The following is a 25,507-nucleotide window of genomic DNA, read 5'->3' on the forward strand; positions in this document are numbered from 1 at the left end:
GGAACCTCCATATTGTTTTGTACCAGTTGACATTCTCATCAAAGGCTTGCTTTATCTCCATATCTTTTCCAGTACTTATTTTTTTGACTTTTTGGTAATAGCCATCCTAACAGGTGTAAGGTGATGTCCCACTGTGGTTTTGATTTGTATATCCCTGATGATGAGTGATGTTGAGCATCTTTTCATGTACATGTTGGTCATCTCTATGTCTTTGGGAAACTATTCAGAGCCTCTGCCCATTTTTTAATTGGATTGTTTTTTTGTTCTTGAGTTCGAGTTTTTTATCTATTTTATTTTTTTTATTTTTTTTAAGATTTTTTATTTATTTATTTGACAGAGAGAGACACAGTGAGAGAGGGAACACAAGCAAGGGGAGTGGGAGAGGGAGAAGCAGGCTCCCTGCAGAGCAGGGAGCCCGATGCGGGACTCGATCCCAGGACCCTGGGATCATGACCTGAGCCGAAGGCAGACGCTTAACAAGACTGAGCCACCCAGGAGCCCTGCCGTTGGAATTTTGATAGAAATTGCATTGAATCTGTAGATTGCTTTATGAATAGTGTGGACATTTTAACAATTTTAATTCTTCCAATCCCTGAGTCTGGAATATTTTTCCATATATTTGAGTTTTCAGGTTTTTTCATCAATGTGTCATAGTTTTCAGAGTAGAGATCTTTCACCTTCTTGGTTAAATCTATTCCTCAGTGTTTTTTCCTTTTGGATGTGATTGTAAGTGCTATTGTTTCCTTGTTTTCTTTTTGATAGTTTATTAGTATATAGATATTGCAACAGATTTTGGCATATTGATTTTTTATTCTGCAACTTTACTGAATTCATTTCTGAGTTCTAACTTTTTTTTTTAGTTTTGAGTGTTTTCCTGTATGTAGCATCATTGTCATCTGAAAATAGTCACAGTTTTCCTTCTTCCTTTCCAATTTGGACGCCTTTTTTTTTGCTTTCCTTGCTTAATTGCTCTGGTAAGGATTTTCAATACCATATTGAATAATGGAAGTGGAAAGAATGGGCATCCTTGTCTTGTTCCTGATCTTAGGGGAAACACTTTCAGCTTTTCATTGTTGCATATGATACTAGCTATGGGCTTGTCATATGTGGCCTTTACTATTTTGAGTACATTCCTTCTAAACCTGTTTGGAGAGTTTTTATCATTAACAGTTGTTGAATTTTATCACGTGCTTTTTTTTGCATCTGTTGAGATGATCGTATGATTTTTGCCCTTGATTTTGTTAATGTGTTGTATCACATTGATATGTGGATGTGGAAACATCTCTACATCTCTGTAGAATAAATCGTAAATCATGTGTATGATCCTTTTAATGTTGAATTTGGCTTAATATTCTGTTGAAAATTTTTACTTATATGTTTCTCATGGAAATTGGCCTTTGATTCTCTTTTCTGTTGTGTCCTTGTCTGATTTTAATATCAGGGGAATGCTGGCCTTGTAAAATGAGTTTGGAAGTGTCCCTTTTCTTACTGTTTTGGAAGACTTTGAGAAGCATTGGTAGTAATTTTTCTTTAAATGTGTGGTAGAGTTTACCAGTGAAGGTGTCTGGTCCTGACTTTTGTTTGTTGGGAGGTTTTTGATTACTAACTAGAATCTCCTCACTAGAAATCGGTCTGTTCAGATTTTTGATTTCTTTATGATTCAGTCTTGGTAGGTAGTATGTTTCTAGAAATGTATCCATGTATTCTAGGTTGTCTAGTTTGGTGGCATATAATTATTCAGTAAGAGGCTTACCCTTTTGTTTGTCTTATGAGCAAAATACAATTGGTCCTGGGGGGCTGACACTGAATACCTAGTAAAAAAAAATGTATCCTATTTTGGAGAAAATTATATTCTTGTCTAGCTATATCATTTAACTAGCTGTGTGATCTCCAAAGCTCAGCTCACATTTCTACCCAGGTTTCTCCTTTTTAATTATAAACTGGAGATAGTAATGCCTGCATTGTAAGATTGTGTGTACAATCACTGAATATGATAGCACTAAATTTAAGAAGATACAATGTTGTATTGGCTTAGAGGTAATTGATCACCAGTAACCAACATAGTCATTCACGCAGTTATTCGGCATAATGGAAGGTATGGGCAACAGGGCCTGGTGGCAGTCACCAGGTTTGAAATCTAGCAATGATGCTTATCTATTTAGTTTGGAGAATATTCAGAGAATAGGATTCGTTATGGTCTTTAAGGGCTTTGTACTTCAGATGGCTTTTTTATGGAAGAAATTATTTTTAACATGTTGAATTTATTTATACTGAAAGAGCTTCCCAACTGTTGAAATTGGTCTCTTTTGTAATCACATTTGGTTTTGTTACATTTTTTGTTTATTTAATATTGAGTAGCATTGTGCCTGGTGCTTTATGGCTATAGTATATTAAAAATGTTCTCCAACTCTGAGGTTATACTGTTGGCCAGTTGGGAGAAAATATGTACACAGATGAACAGTTTTAAGTGACTGTGTAAAATAGTGTGTAATTTTTTGCTGATAGGAAATGTTATATACAATTCGAGGAGAAATAACTGAGTGTAGAGGTAGCGTCAGATGAGATTCGTGAGTGATTGGGACTTGGACGGGATAGTGAAGAGTAGGTAAAATTTGGATAAGTGGCAGGAATAGGACATTCTGAGTGGAAGAAAAGCTTGAAGATGATGAAGAGGATTCTGGGGTCAGTGGTTACATTAGCTTTGCTGATCATTTGTTGGATTTAGGAAGTCAAGAAGTGGTTTGGGGACAGATGTGTGAAGAGCTTTGAATGCTAGGGTGAAAAGCTGCTTTCTCCAGATTGCTTTGGCTATCAAGGTCTTTTGTGGTTTTTTACATATTTTGGTATTATTTGCTCTAGTTCTGTGAAAAATACTACCAGTATTTTGATAGGGGATGCATTGAATCTGTAGATTGTTTTGGGTAGTGTGGACATTTTAATGCTATTGATTTTACTACATAAGCATGGAATATCTTTCCATTTGTGTCACCTTCCCTTTTTCTTCATTGTCTTACAGTTTTAAGAGTACAGGTCTTTCACGTTCTTTGCTAAATATATTCCTAGGTATTTTATTCATTTGATGCACTTGTAAATGGGACTGTGTTCTTAATTTCTCTTTCTGCTACTTTGTTATTAGTATAGAGAGATATACCAGATTTCCATGTGTTGATTTTGCAACTTGACTGAGTTTATTAGTTCTTTTAGGTTTTGGTGGCATCTTTAAGTTTTCCTATACATAGTATCATATTCTCTTTCATTATTGAGGGTTTGACTTCTTCCTTACCCAATTTGGATGCCTTTTATTTATTTTTTCTTGTCTGATTTCTGTGGCTAGAACTTAGTGCTCTGTTGAATAGAAGTGGTCAGAGTGGACATCTTTGTCTCAGTCTTAGGGGAAAATCTTGGTTTTTCACCATTATGATGTTACCTATGGGTTTGTCATATATGGTCTTTATTATGTTGAGGTGTGTTCCCTCTAAACCCACTTTATTGAGAATTCTTATCATGAACGGATGTTGAATTTTATCAAGTGCTCTTTCTGCATTTACTGAAATGATCATATGGTTTTTATCCCAGGTTTTGTTAATGTGATATATCACGTTGATTTGCAAATGTTGAACCAGTCTTGCATCCCTGGAATAAGTCCCACTTGATCGTTGTGATTATTTTAATGTATTGTTGAATTTGGTATGCTAATGTTTTGAGGATTTTTGCATCTGTGTTCATCAGGGATATTGGCCTATAACTTCTTTTTTGTAGTGTTCTTGTCTAATTTTGCTATCAGGGTAATGCTGGCCTTGTGGAATGAATTTGGAAGTTTTCCTTCCTATTCTGTTTTTCTGGATAGACCTCTAAATAACTCAGAATTCTCTTGTGAAACTGCCTGGTCCTGGATTTTGTTTGTTGGGGGCTTTTTGATTACTTAGTTTTGTTACTAGTAAATAATCTGTTCACATTTTCTGTTTCTTCCTGATTCAGTCTTGTATGTTTTTTGGAATGTATATATTTCTTCCAGGTTGTCTAGTTTGGTGGCATATATTTTTCATAGTATTCACAAGTAGCTCTTAAAATTTTTTGACTTTTTTCTTGATTAGTCTGGCTAAAGGTTGATTTTGTTTATGGTTTCAAAGAAGTAGCTCTTGATTTTTTTTTTTTTTTGGTTTCTATTTCCACTCTGATCTTTATTATTTTTTTCCTTCTATGATCTTTGAGCTTTGTTTGTTCTTTTCCTAGGTCTGTTAGGTTGTAAGGTGGAACTTTTTAGTTGAGGTAGGCTTTTAGAACTGCTTTTGCTGTGTCCCAAGGATTTTCAGCCGTTGGGTTTCCATTTTCAATTGTTTCCAAGGATTTTTTGAGTTCCTCTTTGATTTTTGTGTTGACCCTTTGGTTTAGTAAGTAGCATATTGTTTGGCCTCCATGTGTTCCTGTTTTTCCTAGTTTTTTTTCCCTTGTAATTGATTTCCAGTTTGATAGCCTTATGGTAGGAAAAGGTGCTGCTTGATAGGATTTTATTCTCTGACATTTATTGAGACTTGTTTTTGGCCTAACACATGATTTATCCTGGGAACATTCCATTTGCTGTTGAAAAGAATGTCTTCAGTTGGTTTTGGAAGGAATGTTGTATATAGATGTGTTAATAAATCCATCTGGTTGAAAGCCACCATTTTCTTACTGATTTTCTGTGTGGATGATCTATCCATCATTGATATAAGTGGGGGAGGGGTAAAATCCCTTAATGTTACTGTTTTACTCTCACTTTCTCCTTTGAGATCTGCAAATACTTGTTTTGCATATTTAGATATTCCAGTGTTGGATACACAGATAATTGCCTTATTCTACTCTGTTGGATTGATCCCATTATTACTATTATTATTATGTAATGCCTTCGTCTTTTATTACAGTCTTTGTTTCAAAATCTGTTTGCTCTGATACATGTCATGCTTCCCAGTTTTTGTTTTTTTTTGCTTCCATTTGCATGAAATATCTTTTTCCATCCCTTCAGTTAAAAGTCTCTGTGTGTCTGTAGGTATAAAGTGAATGTTTTTTTTAGGCTGCATATAGATGGGTCTTGTTTTTTATCTAGTCACCCTATGTCTTTTGACTGGAGCATTTACACATTTACATTTGAAGTAATTACGGATAGGTGCAGACTTCACCACCATTTCATTGTTTTGTAGTTTCTGTAGTTCTGCCATGTTCTCTTCTCTTTTATTGTGACTGATGGCTTTCTGTAGTATTATGTTGTAGTTTTATTTTTTGTGTATTTATAATAGGCTTTGGGTTTGTAGTTATCATGAGATTCCTATATAACATTTTAAGTTACGCAGTCTATGAAGTTGATCTGTTAAGTTCAGACACATTCAGAAAGCACTTTACTCATTCCTCTACCTTTTATGTATATGATGTCATATTTTGTATCTTTTTATTTTGTGAATCTCTGAATCAATTAGTGTAGATATAATTGATTTTACTACTTTTGCCTTTTAATGTTCACAATAGCTGTGTAAGTGATTGATCTACTTCCTTTACTGTGTGTTTGCTTTTACCTGTGAAATTTTTTCCTTTTCTAGTTTTCACCTCTAGGCATGGCCTTTTCTTTTCTTAGAAAAGTCTTTTTAACATTTCTTAAAAGGTTGGTTTAGCGGTGATCAATTACTTACCTCTTCTTCAGGTAGAGTATTCCTGATTGTAGGTTTTTTTCTTTCTACTTTGACTAGATCATGCCAGTCCCTTCTGTTCTGCAAAATTTGTGTTAAGAAATCTGCTGGTAGCTTTATGGCGTTTCCCTTGTATTGTCTATAACTAGGTGCTTCCCTCTTGATGGCTTTAAGATCCTCTCTTTAATTTTTGGTATTCTGTTTATGTTTCTTGGTGTGGACCTCCTTGGGTTCATCTTACTTTGGGTGGTGATTCTTGCACCTGGATCTGTTTCCTTCCCCAGGTTAGGGAAGTTTTTTAGCTCCTTTCTCTTTTCTGGGACCCCCATAATGCGAGTATATATATAGTATGGTTAATGTTGTCCCAGAGACCATTTAACCTATCTTCATTTTGTTTTTCTTTTTGCTCTTCAGCTTGCTTGATGATACCCTGTCTTCCAGATCACTGTTCTGCCACGTCTTCTTCTTTGCTGCTGATTCCCTCCAGTGTATTTGTCATTTCACTTATTGTATTTAACTCTGATTGGCTCTTTTTTATATTTTCTGAATTTATGCACTCTTTATCCAGTAGACTGAATCTCTGTTTCATTTAAGCATATTCCTGTCTCCTCATTTTGACTTTGTGACTTAGGTAAAACACTTAGCTCTCCCAGTCTTGGAAGGGTGACCTTTCATAGGGATGTTCCCTGTGCAGTCGACGTGTGTAAACGAGCCTTGGGGTGTCCCACTGTGCCTGGTGCTGGGGCCGCCATGGCGGGCTGACTTGAGCTGGTGTGTGCGCGCTAGGGGCACAGGGATCACTCAAGTAGCTGGCCGGCTAGAATGCCCGACTCTGCTCCTGTCTGTATTGTCAGGGTGGAAAGGGAACATAAATCATGGTGCTCCTGAGCACCTCCAACCCCAGAGAAAATTCTAACCGTTTCCCTACCTTTAGGGAGGTGTTAGTGGTGGGTTTCCTTCACTTCTCATCTAGTTGCTGAGTTCAGGCTGGGTGGCACTCAGGTCCAGCTGAAGGTCTTCACCCCACTCTGAAAGCTTTTCCCCATCCCCAGTGTTACTCCATTTTGTCCTCCTGCCCCAATTGGCTCTTTGACACCTTTAGATGCAGGAACTGTGACTGTGTACCTCATCCAGCTTTTCATTGGGAGCATTGATCTGCCATTAACTGTCCCATCATACCTAGATGTGGTATGTGGTATTTTTTCCTACCAAGTGCCTTTTGACAAGTACAGTAGCATATTAGGAAGATTAGGGAGAGTAAAAAACAGTTGACTCTTGAAAAGTATGGATTTGAACTGCACAGATCCACTTACTGGGTTTTTCTGATACAGTTCAGTACTAAAAATGTGTTTTTTCTTCCTGTGGTTTTCTTAACTATTGTAAGAATACGGTATATTATATATGTTACATACAAAATATGTATTAATAGACTGTTATCAGTAAGAATTCTGGTTAAAAGTAGGCTGTTAGAAGTTTTTGGAGAGTCAAAAGTTAGATTTTTGACTGCACTAGGGGGTCACAGCAACCCTAACCTCCACATTGTTCAAGGGTAAACTCTAGTACTAGGAAATGCCTGGTGTCTAGTGTGGATTAAAGAGGAGAGAATGGAAGGGCTGTGACAGGAAGGTACAGAGGAGCAAGAGTGAGGACATGTGAATGGAGAGCAAAGCCAGGATCCATACCGCTTGATCATTCCTGCTTTGGCTCTTCTGTCCGCCGTGGTCCTGTGGGAAATAAGTGCACAGATAAAGTCAAAAACATGCTTACAACGGAGAAGAAACTAATCCAGGAAGAGCCAGACAGCCAGAAGAAGAGATCCCAAAATGGGTTTAGCCGTAACAAAGAATAGAGCTAGGACAGACCTGCCAGTCTTTGAATTCTGCATCAGTCCATGCTATATGAGAAAAACTAACATGACGTGTACCTTACCTGGACAAAGGCCTGTGTAAGCATGGACTATCCTTATTCTGAGTTTAACCCACCAAGTTGAAAAATCTTAGGTTGTGTGCATGGTGTGTTAAAATGTCCTTTTTTCTGAGAATTGACCGATGGTGGTAGATGATCTATCTTTTGTAAAACAGAGTGGCAGTTCCCACATTCTGTTACAAGATTTTTGCTGGTAAATGAAATCCAAGCATCTTGGAACCACAGTTCTTCTTAAGCCCTTTTTTAGTCAAAGTGACCCCTGTGGGATCGGTCAGAGTTCTTTCAGCAGCTGCTTGGAGAGGGAAAGGGAGGGAGACAGAGCCTTAGTGACTGTCCATGAATGTGGGGTGGGGCGGGGCGTGCCTGTGGAGTTGAAGGACAGTAATGAGGAGAGGAGAGCCAAGCCCAATGTTTCCCTAGCCAGCAGCACTAGTGAGAGAAATGGTAGAGGTTTTCATGGGCATGACCGTGGTTGCAGTTCTAGCTACTAAATGGGATATTCCAGTTCAGATGGTCAAGAGCACGACAATTTCAGATAACAAAGAGGACCTTCGAGTTCTTCTAATGTGTATTCACCAGCATCACGGAAGGGACTTTTACCTTCTGTGAGTCTGCTTTTCAGGAAGTCCATGCCTAACAGCTTAATCACCACGATTGTTCTCTGCTATCTGCATTATACACAAGTTACTGACTGACTAATATGCCAAATAAAATTCATGTCCTTATTTAATGTTGTTTATTTGAGACCAAGTTTTAGGATAGGAATACTACAGACATTACCTGCTATCATTTTAATTCTTAGCAAAACTGTTATTTTGTATTTTACTTTGCTCTTTCTTTGAATATGTAAATAGAAGTTACCTAATTCATTTCGTATTTTATCACATTTCATTAGATCTACATATTCTTAAAAATAGACTGAACTTTTTTTGCTCTATATATCCTCTTGTTATCCAAACTCATGATTTCATGGCATCTGGTGGTTGCATAATTCTGGTTATCTAAAATGCTAGTGGCGTTACAGATGACTTAAGGCAATTATAAAATGTATTTTTATAATTTATGAGTAACTTTAAATGGAAGAAAGTTTTCTTGATTTCATGAAGTGTTTTCAAAGATATATTATCAAGAATAAAGATAAGATTTGTTATTTCCTCTGAATGAGCTTAATTTGCTAGTAACTTTGCAAGTGGGCTACATAGTAACCATAGAGATGGTAAAATAAAATTTCCTGTATTTTAGCAAGTGACATTTTTAAAAAGTTACCCGTGATCAAGTATTTGCATATTTAGATGAGTAACTATCTGTTGCTTTTTTGAATCCTCCTCTTTCCATCCTCCCTCAGTCTCAGCGAGGAAAACTTTACGTGGATAAGTTTCAGGTGTTTTTTCTTTGTTGTTGTCCTCCCTCCTCTTGGAATTAAGCCAACAGGTCATTTTATATATCCTTTTTTTTTTTTTTTAAAGATTCTCATTTATCTGTTTGACAGAGAGAGACACAGCGAGAGAGGGAACACAAGCAGGGGGAGTGGGAGAAGGAGAAGCAGGCCTCCCGCGGAGCAGGGAGCCCTATGCGGGGCTCGATCCCAGGACCCTGGGATCATGACCCGAGCCGAAGGCAGATGCTCAACGACTGAGCCACCCAGGCGCCCCTATATATACTTTTTATGGATTATCCTCTAGAAAACTGATTAGGAAAAACACTTCCTTTTTGAACTCTAATGTTTTATCTGAATGATACTAGTTGTTGTTTGGGTTTGTTCTGTCTGGTCAGTGTAACCTTTATTTGGCACATAAACAACTCAGTCCTCCTCATTCTGTTGCAGGTGGTTTGACATTGGCTGTTTGATAGTGGAGGACCCGGTCCATGGCATTCATCTAGAGACCTTCACACAGGCCACACCCGTGCCTTTGGAATTTGTACAGCAGGTTCGTTTTCTCCTTTTACATCACACTCCAGAGAAACTTGAAATACTGTCTGCAGAATACAGGTTTGTGTGAGATAGGCCGTACGTATTCTTGATTTTGCGGCTTCTTTTCACGTTCAGCCTTTTCTCTTTGCTTTTCAGTTTCCAATTTCTTTCATGTTGTGGAGTACCTTCCTCCTTTTCTCTTCCAGCTGTCTTTGAAAAGGTAATACGTGACAGGCTTAATCACTATTTTCCTCTTGTTTTTATGATTCTGTTCACTACTGTAAGAGCAGAAAAACGATTTACCTCTTCTGCTGGTGGTCTATTTACTTTTCATTATCTACCATTTTGGTTCCCCCATTACTTTCGTATCTTTTGTCTTTGTCTATTTGTTCATCTTTTGTTAACAAGTGGAAACCTGTTGAGAAACCTTACAGGAAAAGCACATGTCTTTAGGTTTGTTGAAAGCATAACTAACTCTTAGTTTACCTGTCACACAGTTTTTAGAAGAATGGAAGCATCATGTATAATGATTGGTTCCTTACCTTTCATCCTTTCTTGAACAAAATAGAATGTAAATATTGGTTTATGTGGGAGACTTAGTACTCCATGTAAAAGGGCATTTTGTTGACGTTTTCCTTTCTTCCATTTCATAAAATTTTCATCACATTTGTTCTTAAATGTCATTTCAAAACTGTCTCCTAAAGTGATTTGGGTCTTAGGCATTTGAGAATCTGATAAAAGCTATTGGATTCTCTCCCAAGAAAATACATGTACGTTCTCAAGTATAAATTTGGCTTTTATGTTTATAGAATCCCTGAAAGCAACCAGTGGCTCTCTTAGGGCTTTACAGTTTCCATGAGGCTGAAGAATTCAGGCTTGGAATTTTTAAATTTTATTGAACCTTTTACTTTTTATAATTTCCTTTCAAAAGTTCAGAGAAATTTATAGATGGTAACATTAAACTCATCCCAATATGAAGGTGATTTTCAGTGAATACTGTTCTATTACATCAAGAAATTAGATGAAGTGGCTGATTTTCTAGGAAAATAAAAATTGCCATTTAGGTTGAACCACATGAAACTGACTTTTTGACTTCAGAGACAGCAAATGTCAGTTTCTTCCATTCTGAAAAAATTGATAAAGTTTTCCATTTTATTTTATGAGACTAAACTACCCCCCCCCAAAAAATTACAGTATACTATGACTTCAGAGCTAAATGTCAAAATTAATAGTACAATAGATAAAATTTAAAATTGTATTACAAGAACATTACAAAGGGTTCTAGACCCAATTATAATATGGGGGGGTTCTCCCCCCCCCCCCCCCCCCCCCCCCCAAGCAATTTTCCAACACTGGCTGGGTGTCCTGCATTTCAACAGTCTCACACCTCTAGGATCTCTAACCCTAACCTACAGATAGCATCAGATCCTACAGGTGTAAGACTGTCTCCCCTGCCACCCACTTCAGACATCGTAAGTTCAGGTTGTTAGCTGTTTGGCTATAAACCAGAAGTTCTCATGACCCTCTCTCCTTGGGTTCAATTAATTTGCTAGAGCAGCTCATAATAGCCGATTGGAAGAGATGCAAAGGGCAAGGTATGGGGAAGGGAGACGGAACTTCCATGCCCTCTGAACCCTTCGTTATTCGCAAATCTGTCATGTTCATTAACTCAGAAGCTCTTCCAAACCCATCCCCCATCCTTTTGGGGTTTTATGGAGACTTTGTTACATAGGCATGATTGAATCAGTGGCATTTGTTGACTGGGTCAACCTCCAGACCCTCTTCCACCTGCACACCCCTCCCCGACTTGTGGGGGAGAATGAGACAGAAAGTTCCAGCCCTCTAATCACATGGTGGCCTTCCTTGGCACCCATCCTTAAGACACCTTTGTCTTTCTCCCTGCTTAAAAAATTACAAGGTTGTTAGGAGTACTGTGCCACAAACTGGGGTCCAAGATCAAATATGTATTCCTTATTATAAACCATTAGCATTACACTCCAGCCCTGGTCTTCATTTTTTTTTTTTTTAAAGATTTTATTTATTCATTCACGAGAGACAGAGAGAGAGAGAGAAGCAGAGGGAGAAACAGGCTCCCAAGGAGCAGGGAGCCTGATGCGGGACTCGATCCCAGGAGCCTGGGATCATGACCTGAGCCGAAGGCAGACGCTTAACCATCTGAGCCACCCAGGCGCCCTCCAGCCCTGGTCTTCAAACACAAATTCCTTTTAGCAGAGTAATCACAAAGGTCAAAAGATAACTTGCACGTTAAGTCAGTAATTGATGACTATCCAGTCTGTCATCACATCCTGTCAGACTGTGTCCCAGGGAAAGGCCACTCAGGTTTGTAGCCTTCTGTTTCTATTTTGTCAGGTTCCTAAAACAGGAGTGGAATCAGTAATATGGCTTCACCCTTGTACACAGGTGGAGTAATTGAGCAAAGAGACCGTGTCATCGCTTATCCTGAGTCTCTTTTGAGGGTTAGCGTAACATTCCGTTTCCCTCATTATATAACCCATTAATTCAGTCCTTTACCCACAGCTACAGGTTATCCTTTTTTCAATCTATACCCAAACTTTTCTACCTTTTGGACGCACGTTACTTTTAGTCTGTGTTGGTCTTGTTGGAGGCAGCACTACTAGGCTAGGCTGTGAGTGCCTCCCCACTCAGTCCACTTCTGGCCGAACTACAGGCACCGCTCAGACTCTGCAGGTTTGGGTCCAACTGCGGAGACGATCAGGCCAGTATCACAATGAAGTATGGCAAATGTATTTTCAGTTTCTCAGTGCATACGGGTTATGTTTATGCTATACTATAGTCTCTTAAACCTGAAATAGCATTATATTTTAAAAAGTTCACATTTTAATTAAAAAATGTTATTGCTAAAAATTCTAACCATCATCTGAGCTTTCAGCAAGTTGTAATTACCGACCACAGATCACTGTAATAAATAAGGAAAAAGTTTGAAATATTCTGAGAATAACCTGGATATGACCAGAAGTGAACAAATGCTGTTGGAAAGGTGTGTAGCAACTCTGTTGACAGAAGTCTCTGTGAAAAATGCAGTCTCTGCAAAGCCCACTCGAGCGAGGTGCGACGGAAGGACACACGCCTGCAGTGAGCCAGCTCCGCCACAGGCCGTGTTGCTTCCTGCGCTGTGGCCCCAGTTCTGCCACACAGAGAGGCACATCCTGCCCCTCAGGCCCTTAGGAAGTGTAACATAAAGGTTAAAAACAGACTTAACCATTTCTTGCTTAGGAATCATCTGTTTCCCACATCTGCAACATCACATAGGGGGAATGAAAAGTTGACGTGATCTGGGGAAGGAAAAAAGGTCACTTTATCAGCAGCCTCCTCCCTTTGCCAGAATTGCACAGTCATTACCATCATCCTTGGCCACCCCCTGCCCCAGATCCACAGAAAAACAGAGGGATGTGTCCAGTAGGGACACTCCTTTTCATCCCACTCATGTTGTGTGTCACACTCCTGAAGTCATGTAAGCCAGCAGCTTCATGCCTTTCTCTTCAAGCCTTTTGCCTTTCTCCCACTTTAGACCACCAGGCTTTCAACTGCCCGGTTCCATTCTCTGTCAGAGTAGAATGAGTTGTCAGGTGTGTTCCCTGCGCTGAAGGTAGGATGCTCGGCCATCCACATTGGTACAATATCATCTTCTATTTTGGTTCTTTTATTGTGGACCCAGGTGGCCACCTAAGGCAGGGATATTGGCTTGTCCGTTACACTCACTTTCCAAACCTGGAAGTTCCAATGGGATCGTGTCCTACTTCACTGTACCCTCAAATTCTCAGAGTGATTTGCATAGGGCTGTGCCCCATAGGGGCATCATTTTAATACGTTATGTTCCCATTACACCTTCCTGCCTGACCGTGTGGCCAGACCATTGGCCGCTGCCTCTGAGTCAGTAAAAACCGAAACATGGGGCATTTTTTCTATCACTGCTGAGAAAATAGGGTGCATTTCAGCATGCAGAGCTGATTATTTTTAGCCTTTCTCCATCAGGGTGGTGGCCTTCCATATATACTGTTGTCCGCTCACCTTGGAATTGCTGTCCACAAACCAAGCAGCTAGCTCTGTGTTGTTGAGAGTTGTTCACAGGGCACTGTCTACATGGCAGATGATTCTTACAGCTTTTCCCATGGCCTCAAAGTGAGTCCTAGAGAAAAAGAGGTGCCTTGTTCATGATGGTCTCCCTAGGCATCATGACCCTCTACATAAACCACTGCCATCCCTATTAGGATGTTTCTCCAATACCATCCTAGACATTATGGGTATTTCACATTTCAAAATCATTTTATGTCCTTCAGTGAAAGGGGTAGCTTTAATAATGTCTACTAGTAAATGCCCCCCAGATGGAAATATTCTACTCCCAAGCCCCAGTAGAGGTCCCTCCAGGCACACTCAGATTTTTGCCATATTCCTCAGTTAAGCTCCACATGGGGCAATGGCACAGAAAATTAGTCCCTGCTAGCATACCAGCATTGTCTTTTACTTTTACTTTAGCTATGGTAGATAACAACAACCAAGCGTTGGACTGTTTGCCTTTTTCTTAATAGTTTGCATTTATGTATTCTGTAAACCAACTTTCCAGGAGATGGCTCCATCTCTAATTTCCATTGTTAACTCTACCTTTAGTGACAGAGTGCAGCCCAGATGCTGCTCCATTCCAGCAGTGACCACCCAGCAACCAAAGGTTCTTCAGCCCTCATCCTTTCTTCCCTGCTCTTCATAAGCTACACATTTCAACGAGCCAGGGCTGGTCTAGCCAAATACCTCTTCTGACACCAACTATTGAGGTTTCGGACTCAATTCCTATGTGTGGGAGGGGTTTTTCCACACCACAATACTAGCTGGTGTCAGACATTTCATCTCAATTCTGACTCTACACCTGGAGATAGTATCCAATCCCATAGAATGAGGACTCTGTCCTACAAGACTGCCCCCTCCCCATCGCAGATGCCAGTGACCAGTCCAGATGATAAACTGGTTCTACAGATTGGTTCTGACAACCGCCTCCTTCTCAGGAAGGCTCTCTACTCACTAGGTTGCTTATTTATTATGAAAAGATATAACTCGGGAACAGCCAGATGGAAGAGATGCAGAGGGCAGGGTGCAGAGCTTCCGTGCGCTATCTAGCCTGCCACTCTGCCTGAAACTCCACATGTTCTCCCAACTCCATCCTTTTGAGGTTTTTTTGGAGGCTTCATTGTATAGTCATGATTGATTCAATCATTCATCATTGGTTATTTAATCAACTTGCAGCCTCTCTTCCTGTCCCAGAGCTGGGAGTGGGTGGGAAGACCAGATAAAACCGACCTTTGAACAACATGGGTTTGAACTGCACAGGTCCATTTATAAGCAGACTCTTTACAGTAAAATACTTGGTAGTTTCTCTTTTTGATTTTCTTAACATTTTTTCTGCAGCTTCGCTGACTTTAAGAATATGGTATATAATACATATACAAAGGGGGTGTTAATTGACTTATCACTAAGGCTTCTGGTCAACAGTAGGCTATTAGTAATTAAGTTTGGGAGGAGTCAGAAGTTATAGTGTGGATTTTCAACTACACCAGGTGGTCACTCTCCCTAACCCCTACATTGTTCAAGGGTCAGGTGTATGTATTTTTAATTGTAAATCACACTATCACGAACGGAACAGCCTGGCCAAGATTGGTTTATCCCAGAAATGGCCTGATGGTTCAAGCAATAGCTCACCAATTCATGCAGTTCAAACTTGAACATATTAAAGGAGAGAAAAGGATTTCAATAGAATTGAAATGTGTTTGCTAGAAATAGCTACCATGCTGTTAACTCTTAGCTGATTAGAATATGTATGTGCTGGAAAATCAACACAAAAATCAGACCTACTGATCAAACATTAGAACCTCAGACACCTAATGAAGTAGACAGTGTATAGGTAAAGATGTCAATGAACGGGGAGAGGAAAGATGGTGGAGGAGTAGGGGACCCTATTTCAACTGGTCCCCGGAATTGAGCTGGATATCTACCAGACCACTCCGAGCACCCACAAAATCAGCCTGAGATGTAAGATCATCTGGGTCTCTACAAACAGAATATTGCAGGCAGTTGGTTCTGAGGTACGAAGCAGGGAGCCGTGATTCCCCGGGCAGATATCAGAGGATAAACAGCAGCGGGAGGGTGCCTGGCTGTGGGGATCCTACACTGCCGGTGAGCGACAGCCTCACGCGCTGGGGACGGGGCACAGACTCGCAGACCGGTAGCGGCGGGGAAGGGACTTTAGGGCAGCCCCCGGGGCGGAAACCTGGAGCGGCTGGCAGTTTTAGAAGCACAAAGGGCAGAGACGTGCCCTGACCTGGAGGCAGGACTGGGAGCGCTGCGGAGGGGCACACAACGCAGGACGCTGCAGTTTATAGCAGCACGGACAGAAATGGAGACAGTGTGGCCTGGAGAGCTCACTGAAGAACAGACTGCAATCTCTGCTCTGAGGCAGAGGGTTGGAAAAGATCTCTTGGGCTCTGACTCTCGGAAGAGACGCAGAAAGCCACCAGGGGAAGCCGCCAGAGGACAGAAGCCCTCAAAACTGATTCCCACTGAATCCATCCCCTGCCACAGGGGGGCAGGGCAACTCTGCCCAAATAGGCTTGCCTGAGTAACACAGGCCCCTCCCCAGAAGACAGGCTGGGAAAACAAGAGGCTAGCAACCCTAAGGTCCCGAGAAAATAGGTGCATCTTGCTTGGGCTCTGGTCAATATTTGGGACTCTATACATTCCCTCAACCACCCATCAACAGAATGACTAGGAGGAGGAACCCCCAAGATAGAAAAGACTCAGAGATTATGACTTATGCTGCAAATTTACAAATGGATGCAGATCTAACCAAGATGTCAGAGATGGAATTCAGGCTAGCAATTGTGAAGACAATAGCTAGAATGGAGAAATCAATTAATGGTAACAGAGTCTCTAAGGGCAGAAATGAAAGCTGAACTGGCAGAACTTAAAAATGCTATCAATGAGATCCAATCCAATCTAGATAATCTAACAGCTAGGGTAAGTGAGGCAGAAGAACGAATAAGCGACCTGGAAGATAATATAATAGCTAAAAAGGGAAAAGAGGAGGCCAGGGAAAAACAACTCAGAACCCATGAAAATAGAATCAGAGAAATAAGTGACACCATGAAGCGTTCCAATGTCAGAATAATTGGAATCCCGGAGGGAGTGGAGAGAGAGAGGACTAGAAGATGTATTTGAGCAAATTGTAGCTGAGAACTTCCCTAATCTGGGGAATGAAACAAACATTCATGTCCTAGAGGCAGAGAGGACCCCTCCCAAGATCAAGGAAAACAGGCCAACACCCCGGCCTGTAATAGTAAAACTTGCAAATCTTAGAACCAAGGAAACCATCTTAAGGGCAGTTAGGGGGAAGAGATTCCTTACATACAGAGGGAGGAACATCAGAATAACGTCAGACCTATCCACAGAGACCTGGCAAGCCAGAAAGGCCTGGCAAGACATTCAGGGTACTAAATGAGAAGAACATGCAGCCAAGGATACTTTATCCAGCAAGGCTGTCATTTAGAATGGATGGAGAGATGCAGAGCTTCCACGACCGGCAGAAACTGAAAGAATATGTGACCAGTAAGCCGTCCCTGCAAGAAATGTTAAGGGGGGTGTTCTATAAAAGGAGAAAGACCCCAAGAGTGATATACAACAGAAATTTACAGGGACAATCTATAAAAACAACGTCTTCACAGGCAACATGATGACAATTAATTCATATCTTTCAATAATCACTCTCAACGTGAACGGCCTAAATGCTCCCATAAAACGGCACAGGGTTGCAGATTGGATAAAAAGACAGGACCCATCCATATGCTGCCTACAAGAGACTCATTTGGATCCTAAAGATACATCCAGACTGAAAGTGAAGGATTGGAGATCCATCTTCCATGCCAGAGGACCTCAAAAGAAAGCTGGGGTAGCAATTCTTATATCAGACAAATTAGATTTTAAACTAAAGTCTGTAATTAGAGACACAGAAGGACACTATCTCATTCTTAAAGGGTCTGTCCAACAAGAAGATCTAACAATTGTAATATCTATGCCCCCAACATGGGAGCAGCCATCTACGTAAGCCAACTGTTAACCAAAATAAAGAGTCATATTGATAATACGTTAATTGTAGGAGACCTCAATACTCCACTCTCAGCAATGGACAGATCATCGAAGCAGAAAATCTACAAGGAAACAAGAGCTTTGAATGATAGACTGGACCAGATGGACCTCATAGATATTTACAGAACATTCCACCCTAAAACAGAATACTCATTCTTCTCGAGCGCACATGGAACTTTCTCCAGAATAGACCACATACTGGGTCACAAATCAGGTCTCAACCTATACCAAAAGACTGAGATTATTCCCTGCATATTCTCAGACCACAATGCTCTAAAACTGGAACTCAATCACAAGAAAAAATTTGGCAGAAATTCAAACACTTGGAAGCTAAAGACCACTCTGCTCAAGAATGTTTGGGTCAACCAGGAAATCAAAGAAGAACTTAAACAATTCATGGAAATCAATGAGAATGAAAACACATCGGTCCAAAGCCTATGGGATACTGCAAAGGCGGTCCTAAGGGGGAAATACGTAGCCATCCAAGCCTCACTCAAAAAAATAGAAAAATCCCGAATTCACCAACTAACTCTACACCTTAAAGAACTAGAGAAAAAGCAACAAACGATGCCTAAGCCACGCATTAGAAGAGAAATAATTAAGATTAGAGCAGAGATCAATGAATTAGAAACCAGAAACACAGTAGATCAGATCAATGAAACTATAAGTTGGTTCTTTGAAAGAATTAATAAGATCAATAAACCACTGGCCAGACTTATCCAAAAGAAAAGAGAAGGGACCCAAATTAATAAAATTATGAATGAAAGGGGAGAGATCACAACTAACACCAAGGAAATAGAAACAATTATTAGAAATTATTATCAGCAACTATATGCCAATAAACTGAGCAATCTGGATGAAATGGAGGCCTTCCTGGAAATGTATAAGCTGCCAAGACTGAAACAGGAAGAAATTGACAACCTGAATAGGCCAATAACCAGTAACGAGATTGAAGCAGTGATCAAAAACCTACCAAAAAACAAGAGTCCAGGGCCTGATGGATTCCCTGGGGAATTCTACCAAACATTCAAAGAAGAAATAATACCTATTCTACTGAAGCTGTTTGAAGAAATAGAAACAGAAGGAAAACTTCCAAACTCATTCTATGAGGCCAGCATTACCTTAATCCCCAAACCAGGCAAAGACCCCATCAAAAAGGAGAATTTTAGACCAATATCCCTGATGAATATGGATTCCAAAATCCTCAACAAAATCCTAGCTCATAGGATCCAACAATACATTAAAAGGATCATCCACCACGACCAAGTGGGATTTATCCCCGGGATGCGAGGGTGGTTCAACATTCGCAAATCAATCAATGTGATAGAACACATTAATAAGAGGAGGGAGAAGAACCATATGGTCCTCTAAATTGATGCAGAAAAAGCATTTGACAAAATACAGCATCCTTTCCTGATTAAAACTCTTCAGAGTATAGGGATAGAGGGAACATTCCTCAAGTTCATAAAATCATCTGTGAAAAACCCACAGCGAATATCATCCTCAATGGGGAAAAGCTGAGAGCCTTTCCCTTAAGATCAGGAACACATCAAGGATGCCCACACTCGCCACTATTGTTCAACATAGTACTAGAAGTCCTAGCAACAGCAATCAGACAACAAAAAGAAATAAAAGGTATTCAAATTGGCAAAGAAGTCAAACTCTCTCTTTTCACAGATGACATGATACTTTATGTGGAAAAACCAAAAGACTCCACCCCCAAATTCTAGAACTCTACAGCAATTCAGTAATGTGGCAGGATACAAAATCAATGCACAGAAATCAGTTGCTTTCTTATATACTAACAACACAACTGTAGAAAGAGAAATTAGAGAAACGATTCCATTTACAATAGCACCAAAAACCATAAGATACCTCGGAATAAACCTAACCAAAGAGGTAAAGGATCTATACCCTAGGAACTACAGGACACTCATGAAAGAAAGTGAAGAAGACACAAAAAGATGGAAAAATATTCCATGCTCATGGATCGGAAGAATAAACATTGTTAAAATGTCTATGCTACCCAGAGCAATCTATACCTTCCACGCCATCCCGATCAAAATTCCAGTGACATTTTTCAAAGTGCTGGAACAAACAATCCTAAAATTTGTATGGAATCAGAAAAGACCCCGAATCACCAAGGAAATGTTGAAAAACAAAGCTGGGGGCATCACATTGCCCGATTTCAAGCTATATTGCAAAGCGGTGATCACCAAGACAGCATGGTACTGGCACAAAACAGACATATAAACCAATGGAACAGAATAGAGAACCCAGATATGGACCCTCAACTCTGTGGTCAAATAATCTTTGACAAAGCAGGAAAAAACATGCAGTGGGAAAAAGTCTCTTCAATAAATGGTGCTGGGAAAATTGGACAGCCACATGCAGAAGAATGAAACTTGACCATTCTCTAACACCATACACAAAGATAAACTCAAAGTGGATGAAAGACCTCAATGTGAGACAGGAATCCATCAAAATCCTAGAGGATAACATAGGCAGTAACCTCTTTGACATTGCCCACAGCAACTTCTTTCAAGATACATCTCCAAAAGCTAGTGAAACAAAAGCAAAAATGAACTTTTGGGACTTCATCAACATAAAAAGCTTCTGCACAGCAAAGAAAACAGTCAACAAAACAAAGAAGTAACCCACAGAATGGGAGAAGATATTTGCAAATGACACTACAGATAAAGGGCTGGTATCTAAGATCTATAAAGAACTTCTCAGACTCAACACCCAAAAAAAACAAGTAAGTCAAAAAGTGGGCAGAAGATATGAAAAGACACTTCTGTGAAGAAGACATACAAATGGCTAACAGACACATGAAAAAATGTTCATCATCATTAGCCATCAGGGAAATTCAAATCAAAACCACATTGAGATACCACCTTAACACCAGTTAGAATGGCAAAAATGGACAGGGAAAGAAGCAACAAATGTTGGAGAGGTTGTGGAGAAAAGGGAACCCCCTTACACACTGTTGGTACAGTCACTTTGGAAAACAGTGTGGAGGTGCCTCAAAAAATTAAAAATGGAGCTACCCTATGACCCAGCAATTGCACTACTGGGTATTTACCCCAAAGACACAGATGTAGTGAAAAGAAGGGCCATATGCACCCCAGTGTTCATAGCAGCAATGTCTGCAATAGCAAAACTGTGGAAAGAGCCAACATGCCCTTCAACAGATGAATGCATAAAGAAGATGTGGTCCATATATACAATGGAATATTACTCAGCCATCAGAAAGGATGAATACCCAATTTTTACATCAACATGGATGGGACTGGAGGAGATTATGCTAAGTGAAATAAGGCAAGCAGAGAAAGTCAATTATCATATGGTTTCAGTTATTTGTGGAACATAAGGAATAGCATGGAGGACATTAGGAGAAGGAAGGGAAAACTGAAGGGAGGGAAATTGGAGAGATGAACCATGAGAGACTATGGACTCTGAGAAACAAACTGAGGGTTCTAGAGGGGAGGGGGTTGGGGGGATGGGTTAGCCCGGTGATGGGTATTAAGGAGGGCACATACTGCATGGAGCACTGGGTGTTACACGAAAACAATGGATCGCGGATCACTACATCAAAAACTAATGATGTATGGTGACTAACATAACATCATAAAATTAAAAAAAAAAAGATGTGTGAACATTTCAGATGATGGGCTCAGAAGAACACACTGATGAGGGAGGGACCGTGGAAAAGGATGGGAAGGGTTAGGGGTGGAGGCGTTGCTCTCAGCACTCCTCTTCCTCTTAACCTGAAGCAGCACGGACTTGGACTGGAACCTAAACCCTTGGACATTGAGCACTGTCAGATGGCGTTACTAGATGAAGACTGAGAGGACACTGAACAACAAAATGAGTTTACTGTGGACACTGAACTGAGGAGGTGTGTGCAGTAGTGTTCTGATTTTTCTGTAGCCTTGTCACATCATAGAGCTGCCCGCATAGCTCTGTTTCTCGGGATTCGTCATCATCTATACTAAAAGTAATAAAGAGACTTTGGGATGTCACTTACAGCTAGTTCCAGTCATTTTTTTCAATGCACTATAAATCATACCCTGTTTCCTTTTTCCCTAGGCTCAAAGTCTCACTCCCCAGGACTACAGTCTGAGGTGGTCAGGCCTTCTGGTGACAGTGGGTGAAGTCCTGGAAAAGAGCTTAGTGAATGTGACGCGGACCGACTGGCACCTGACATTCACCGGCATGTCTCGCCGGCAGATGATCTACAGTGCGGCCAAAGCCATTGCCGGCATGTACAAACAGCGCCTGCCCCCCAGGACCATGTGACGGAAGACTCACCCAGGGCCCGGAGACCACTTCGCTTGGAACTTGGTGGTAAAGACTTTGTCCCATCCCCAGGTGGAGAGCTCCAGTGGATGCAGCAGTCTTGAGAATTTGCCTGTAGGCTGCACTTGATCTTTCCTAGAAAGGCACGGTGTCATTCCAGAAGCTACAAAGAAGCAGATCTTTGCCGTGGTTGTGTCATTTCACGTACCACCACAGTTCTTAGAAAACAAAATACATAAATATTTTTATAGGACAGTTTGATACACCAAATTTGTAAGGGGCAAATTCATGTGCTACGACATTTAACTTAATGATATAGGCTTAATTTTGTTGTTTAAGAAGATATGATTCGTTTAAGAACATGTCATTGTTTATTTCATGATTTCTCTCTTCTCCGTCTTTGATGCTTTTTGTGTGTGCAGGTCATCTCAGGTCTGACGCTGAGCTGTGTGCTCAGTAGCTGACCCTCAGACACGTACTCGCAGAGAGATGGTGCACATTTCTATGCATACTTTTTACGTGGGCCAAAATAATGGGTTTTTTTTCGTTATCATGTACGTACACACATCATCTAAAAAAAAAGTTTTTTTTAAAATAAGTTTTGGCATTTCACAGATTTAGACTCTGAAGCATTGCAGTAGTATGTTTTATTTTCCATTGCTATATGACAACTAAGTGGCCCATGATTTGAAGGTATTTTAAATCAGAAGCATTTTGGTTATTTTTATATAATACTATTCAGTATTTCCAAGTGAACTCTGACAACGGCCATTATTTCTGCCTCCACTCATACATTCTCGAGTGTCGTAGAGAAATTTTTCAGAGGAATTACTTTGTTATTTATGGAATTGTATGCCTCTTCTTTTAGTTAAGGTTACTTAATATTTAGTTTGCCTTAAACACTGCTTTTCTAACTTGGTGCCATTCTGCCTTTACTCTTTATGGAAATTTTCAGTGAAACTGTTTAATATTCAACTGGTTTATCTAGTCCATCATGTTTGTATTTAGTGAAAGCTTCCCCCCCCCCCCCCCGCTAATCCCAAATAATATATTTTAGCATTTTTGGATTTATATAAATCAAAATTTAAATAGTTTGTCTTATACTTTGGACTCTATGTATGCAAGTTCCTATAACTTTTTGAAGATAGTGTCTTACACAAATGTAATTTAATTTTTATTTACTCGTCTATACAGTTCTTTAGCTGTAAATTAATTAGCACAATCTTATAAAGGGTATTGAAGCTCTTATCCTGCACTGTCACTACAGGTAACGTTGGCTTTGTATTCCTTTGGGTACTTACTTGATTTTTGCTTTTTTACCCAAGGACGAGAAGCATTATTTTCACAACTATATGTTCATTTCCAAGCACCATATGATTGCTTGGTGAAATTAAGACTTGTTTGTCATTAAAAGTAAGGAGAGAAAAGACATGTAACCAGTTGCTGCGGCATAATAGGGCTAGAATGCTTTTCTCCCCTCTTTTCTTGCTATTTGTGCAACACTTTATGTTTTCTCCATCTGATTAATAAAAAAGAGAAGCCTTTCTGTACCACTTGCTTTTATCCTTTATTTTTAAAAAGCTACACTTTTCTAACAGGATTTTATCATGGCATTGGCCTGGTGACAAATCACAATTAGGGATGAAAGATGCCCGTACTTGGAATATGCAAGTGCAGATATGTCACTTTCCCTCCCGTTATAGGGAGTCTTAGAGATCCTAAAAAAATGTCTGTTTTTCTTTTTATTTTACCAAGTCTCAATAGTTTTTGTTTTTGAAGGCTGTTTTCACAGAATCACAAACACGGACATCCCCTTAGAGGACAATTTTCCCACAGTCCTCAAATTCTTCAGTTATTCTGTAGCTTGGGTGAAGCCAGGTAATTTTCCCAGCCCTGTTCATCTGCTGAACCTTCTGCTCTTTAGAACAGTGTGAGTGGGCAAGGAGGATTAGGGAAGGGCACATGAAAAAGATAAACCCAGGATCCACTTTTGACCTCTGACGCTTCTTTTGGCCCCCAGTTACCGTTGAAAGTCATCCAAGCATGACTGACTCCACACACACTGTTTTCCGCACCTCACGCTTATTTTTTCATCTTTAGATTTCTTTGTCGTATGAGGGGCAAGAAAAGTCACTCATTGCTTCGTACGCAGCCAAGCTGGGCAGGCCCGTGGTGAGTGTTGGCCTGAGATATATGCGAGCCCTTGGTCCGAGGCCACATTTCCCCTCACCCGTCACCCAGCCGCCCCTGGTTCTTTGCCCTTCCTGCTCATTCCCTCCTGACACTAGCATTTCTGAGGGAGAGTCAGAGTTGGGGCTCTTTGCTCTTTTGGTCCCTCAAGCTTCTCAGGAAAACCGATCTCTAACACAGGTCTTCAGCACTGTTCTTATGGTCGGGTCTGCGATATTTTGTTCCTCTGAAATGCTCCAGGAATCACTTCGTGTATTTTCTCTGCTGGTACACTTTTTTGTTTTAATTAAGCAGTGTGAAGGCCACCAGGAAAAATGCAGCAAGAGAAATGTAATGTCAACCTTAGGTGACAGAAGGAACTCCGATGACTCCATTCAAGACCCTTCGGCTAATAAGCCTGGACCAGGGCTGTGCCGCAATTGGAAAGCTTCAGGCAGTTCTAGTTTTCTCCTCCTGTCTCTTAATTACTTCCCCATTCTTTGTTCCTTTCTATCTTAAGGATTAATGAGGTAGAAAATCAAGATGACTGAATTCAAACCAAATGGTAGTATACTGGTAAGTTTAAGGAGAGTATGATATGCAGGTATCAGAAATTATGCAAATTAGCAATACACTCAGGGTCAACTTACTTTATGTTGTTGAATTTACTTTGTTCCTTGACTACAAAAAATTCTCAACAGGTATTTGTATTCTCTGAAGCCAAATTGATGGTATTTTGTGATCCACAGATGTTGGGTTATGCATAAATTATTAAGAAACTTGGGTTTTTACTCCCAGAATATGATGTTCATTCTTAAGAAACTCTGCAGGATGATGTACTGGATAAGAACAGTTTTGTAAGTATGTAAATATGTCATAAATAAATAATACCTCATTTTATTTCCCAGAGTTGTAAAGTGATTTTTTAAATGCTAAGTCATATTAATATTCTATTAGAAGGAGCTACATTACTTTCATTGTCTCAGTGGGCTACTGGCTGCCAACAGTTCTTACAGAATAGCAACTTAAAACACATCTTTCAAGTGCAGTGGTAACAATTCAAATATACCAGAATCGCTAAGTTCATGTTCAGAGAACTCAGGATGTTTAGGGTAGAGAATACTCTGGAGATGGGGGTGATGGGCAAGAAGTTACGGCCTGTGTTCCTGAGGATATGTCTTGACTGGGGACTTTAATTTACCCTTAACTTCCACAAGTATCTTCTTAAAAAAAAAAAAAAAGTTTATTATATTTGCTATTCTGAGCCTGTGATCTCAGGGCAGATATTTTTGTTTTGATTTGGTAGGCAAGGGGGTACTTTACAAAAGACCATGAAATATTCATTTGGGTGTTTTGTTTGTTTGTTCACCAAAGG

The 25,507-nt window shown here is 40.1% G+C and overlaps 1 protein-coding gene across 1 annotated transcript in view; it reads left to right on the top strand.

Moving 5' to 3' along the window:
- The window catches only part of PRRC1 (proline rich coiled-coil 1), a 46,677-nt gene extending 21,640 nt beyond the window's left edge, over positions 1 to 25,037 (top strand). The window contains exons 8-9 of the mRNA XM_035014035.1: positions 9,409 to 9,511; positions 21,754 to 25,037. Of these exons, the coding sequence (XP_034869926.1) occupies positions 9,409 to 9,511; positions 21,754 to 21,963 (313 nt within the window). The 3' untranslated portion in view covers positions 21,964 to 25,037. The remainder of the gene's footprint in view (positions 1 to 9,408; positions 9,512 to 21,753) is intronic.
- The last annotated feature ends 470 nt before the right edge of the window (positions 25,038 to 25,507 follow it).

This window comes from Mirounga leonina, unplaced genomic scaffold (genome assembly GCF_011800145.1).
Source record: "Mirounga leonina isolate KUSES-001 unplaced genomic scaffold, KU_Mleo_1.0 Mir_168, whole genome shotgun sequence".
NCBI classification, from domain to species: Eukaryota; Metazoa; Chordata; class Mammalia; order Carnivora; family Phocidae; genus Mirounga; species Mirounga leonina.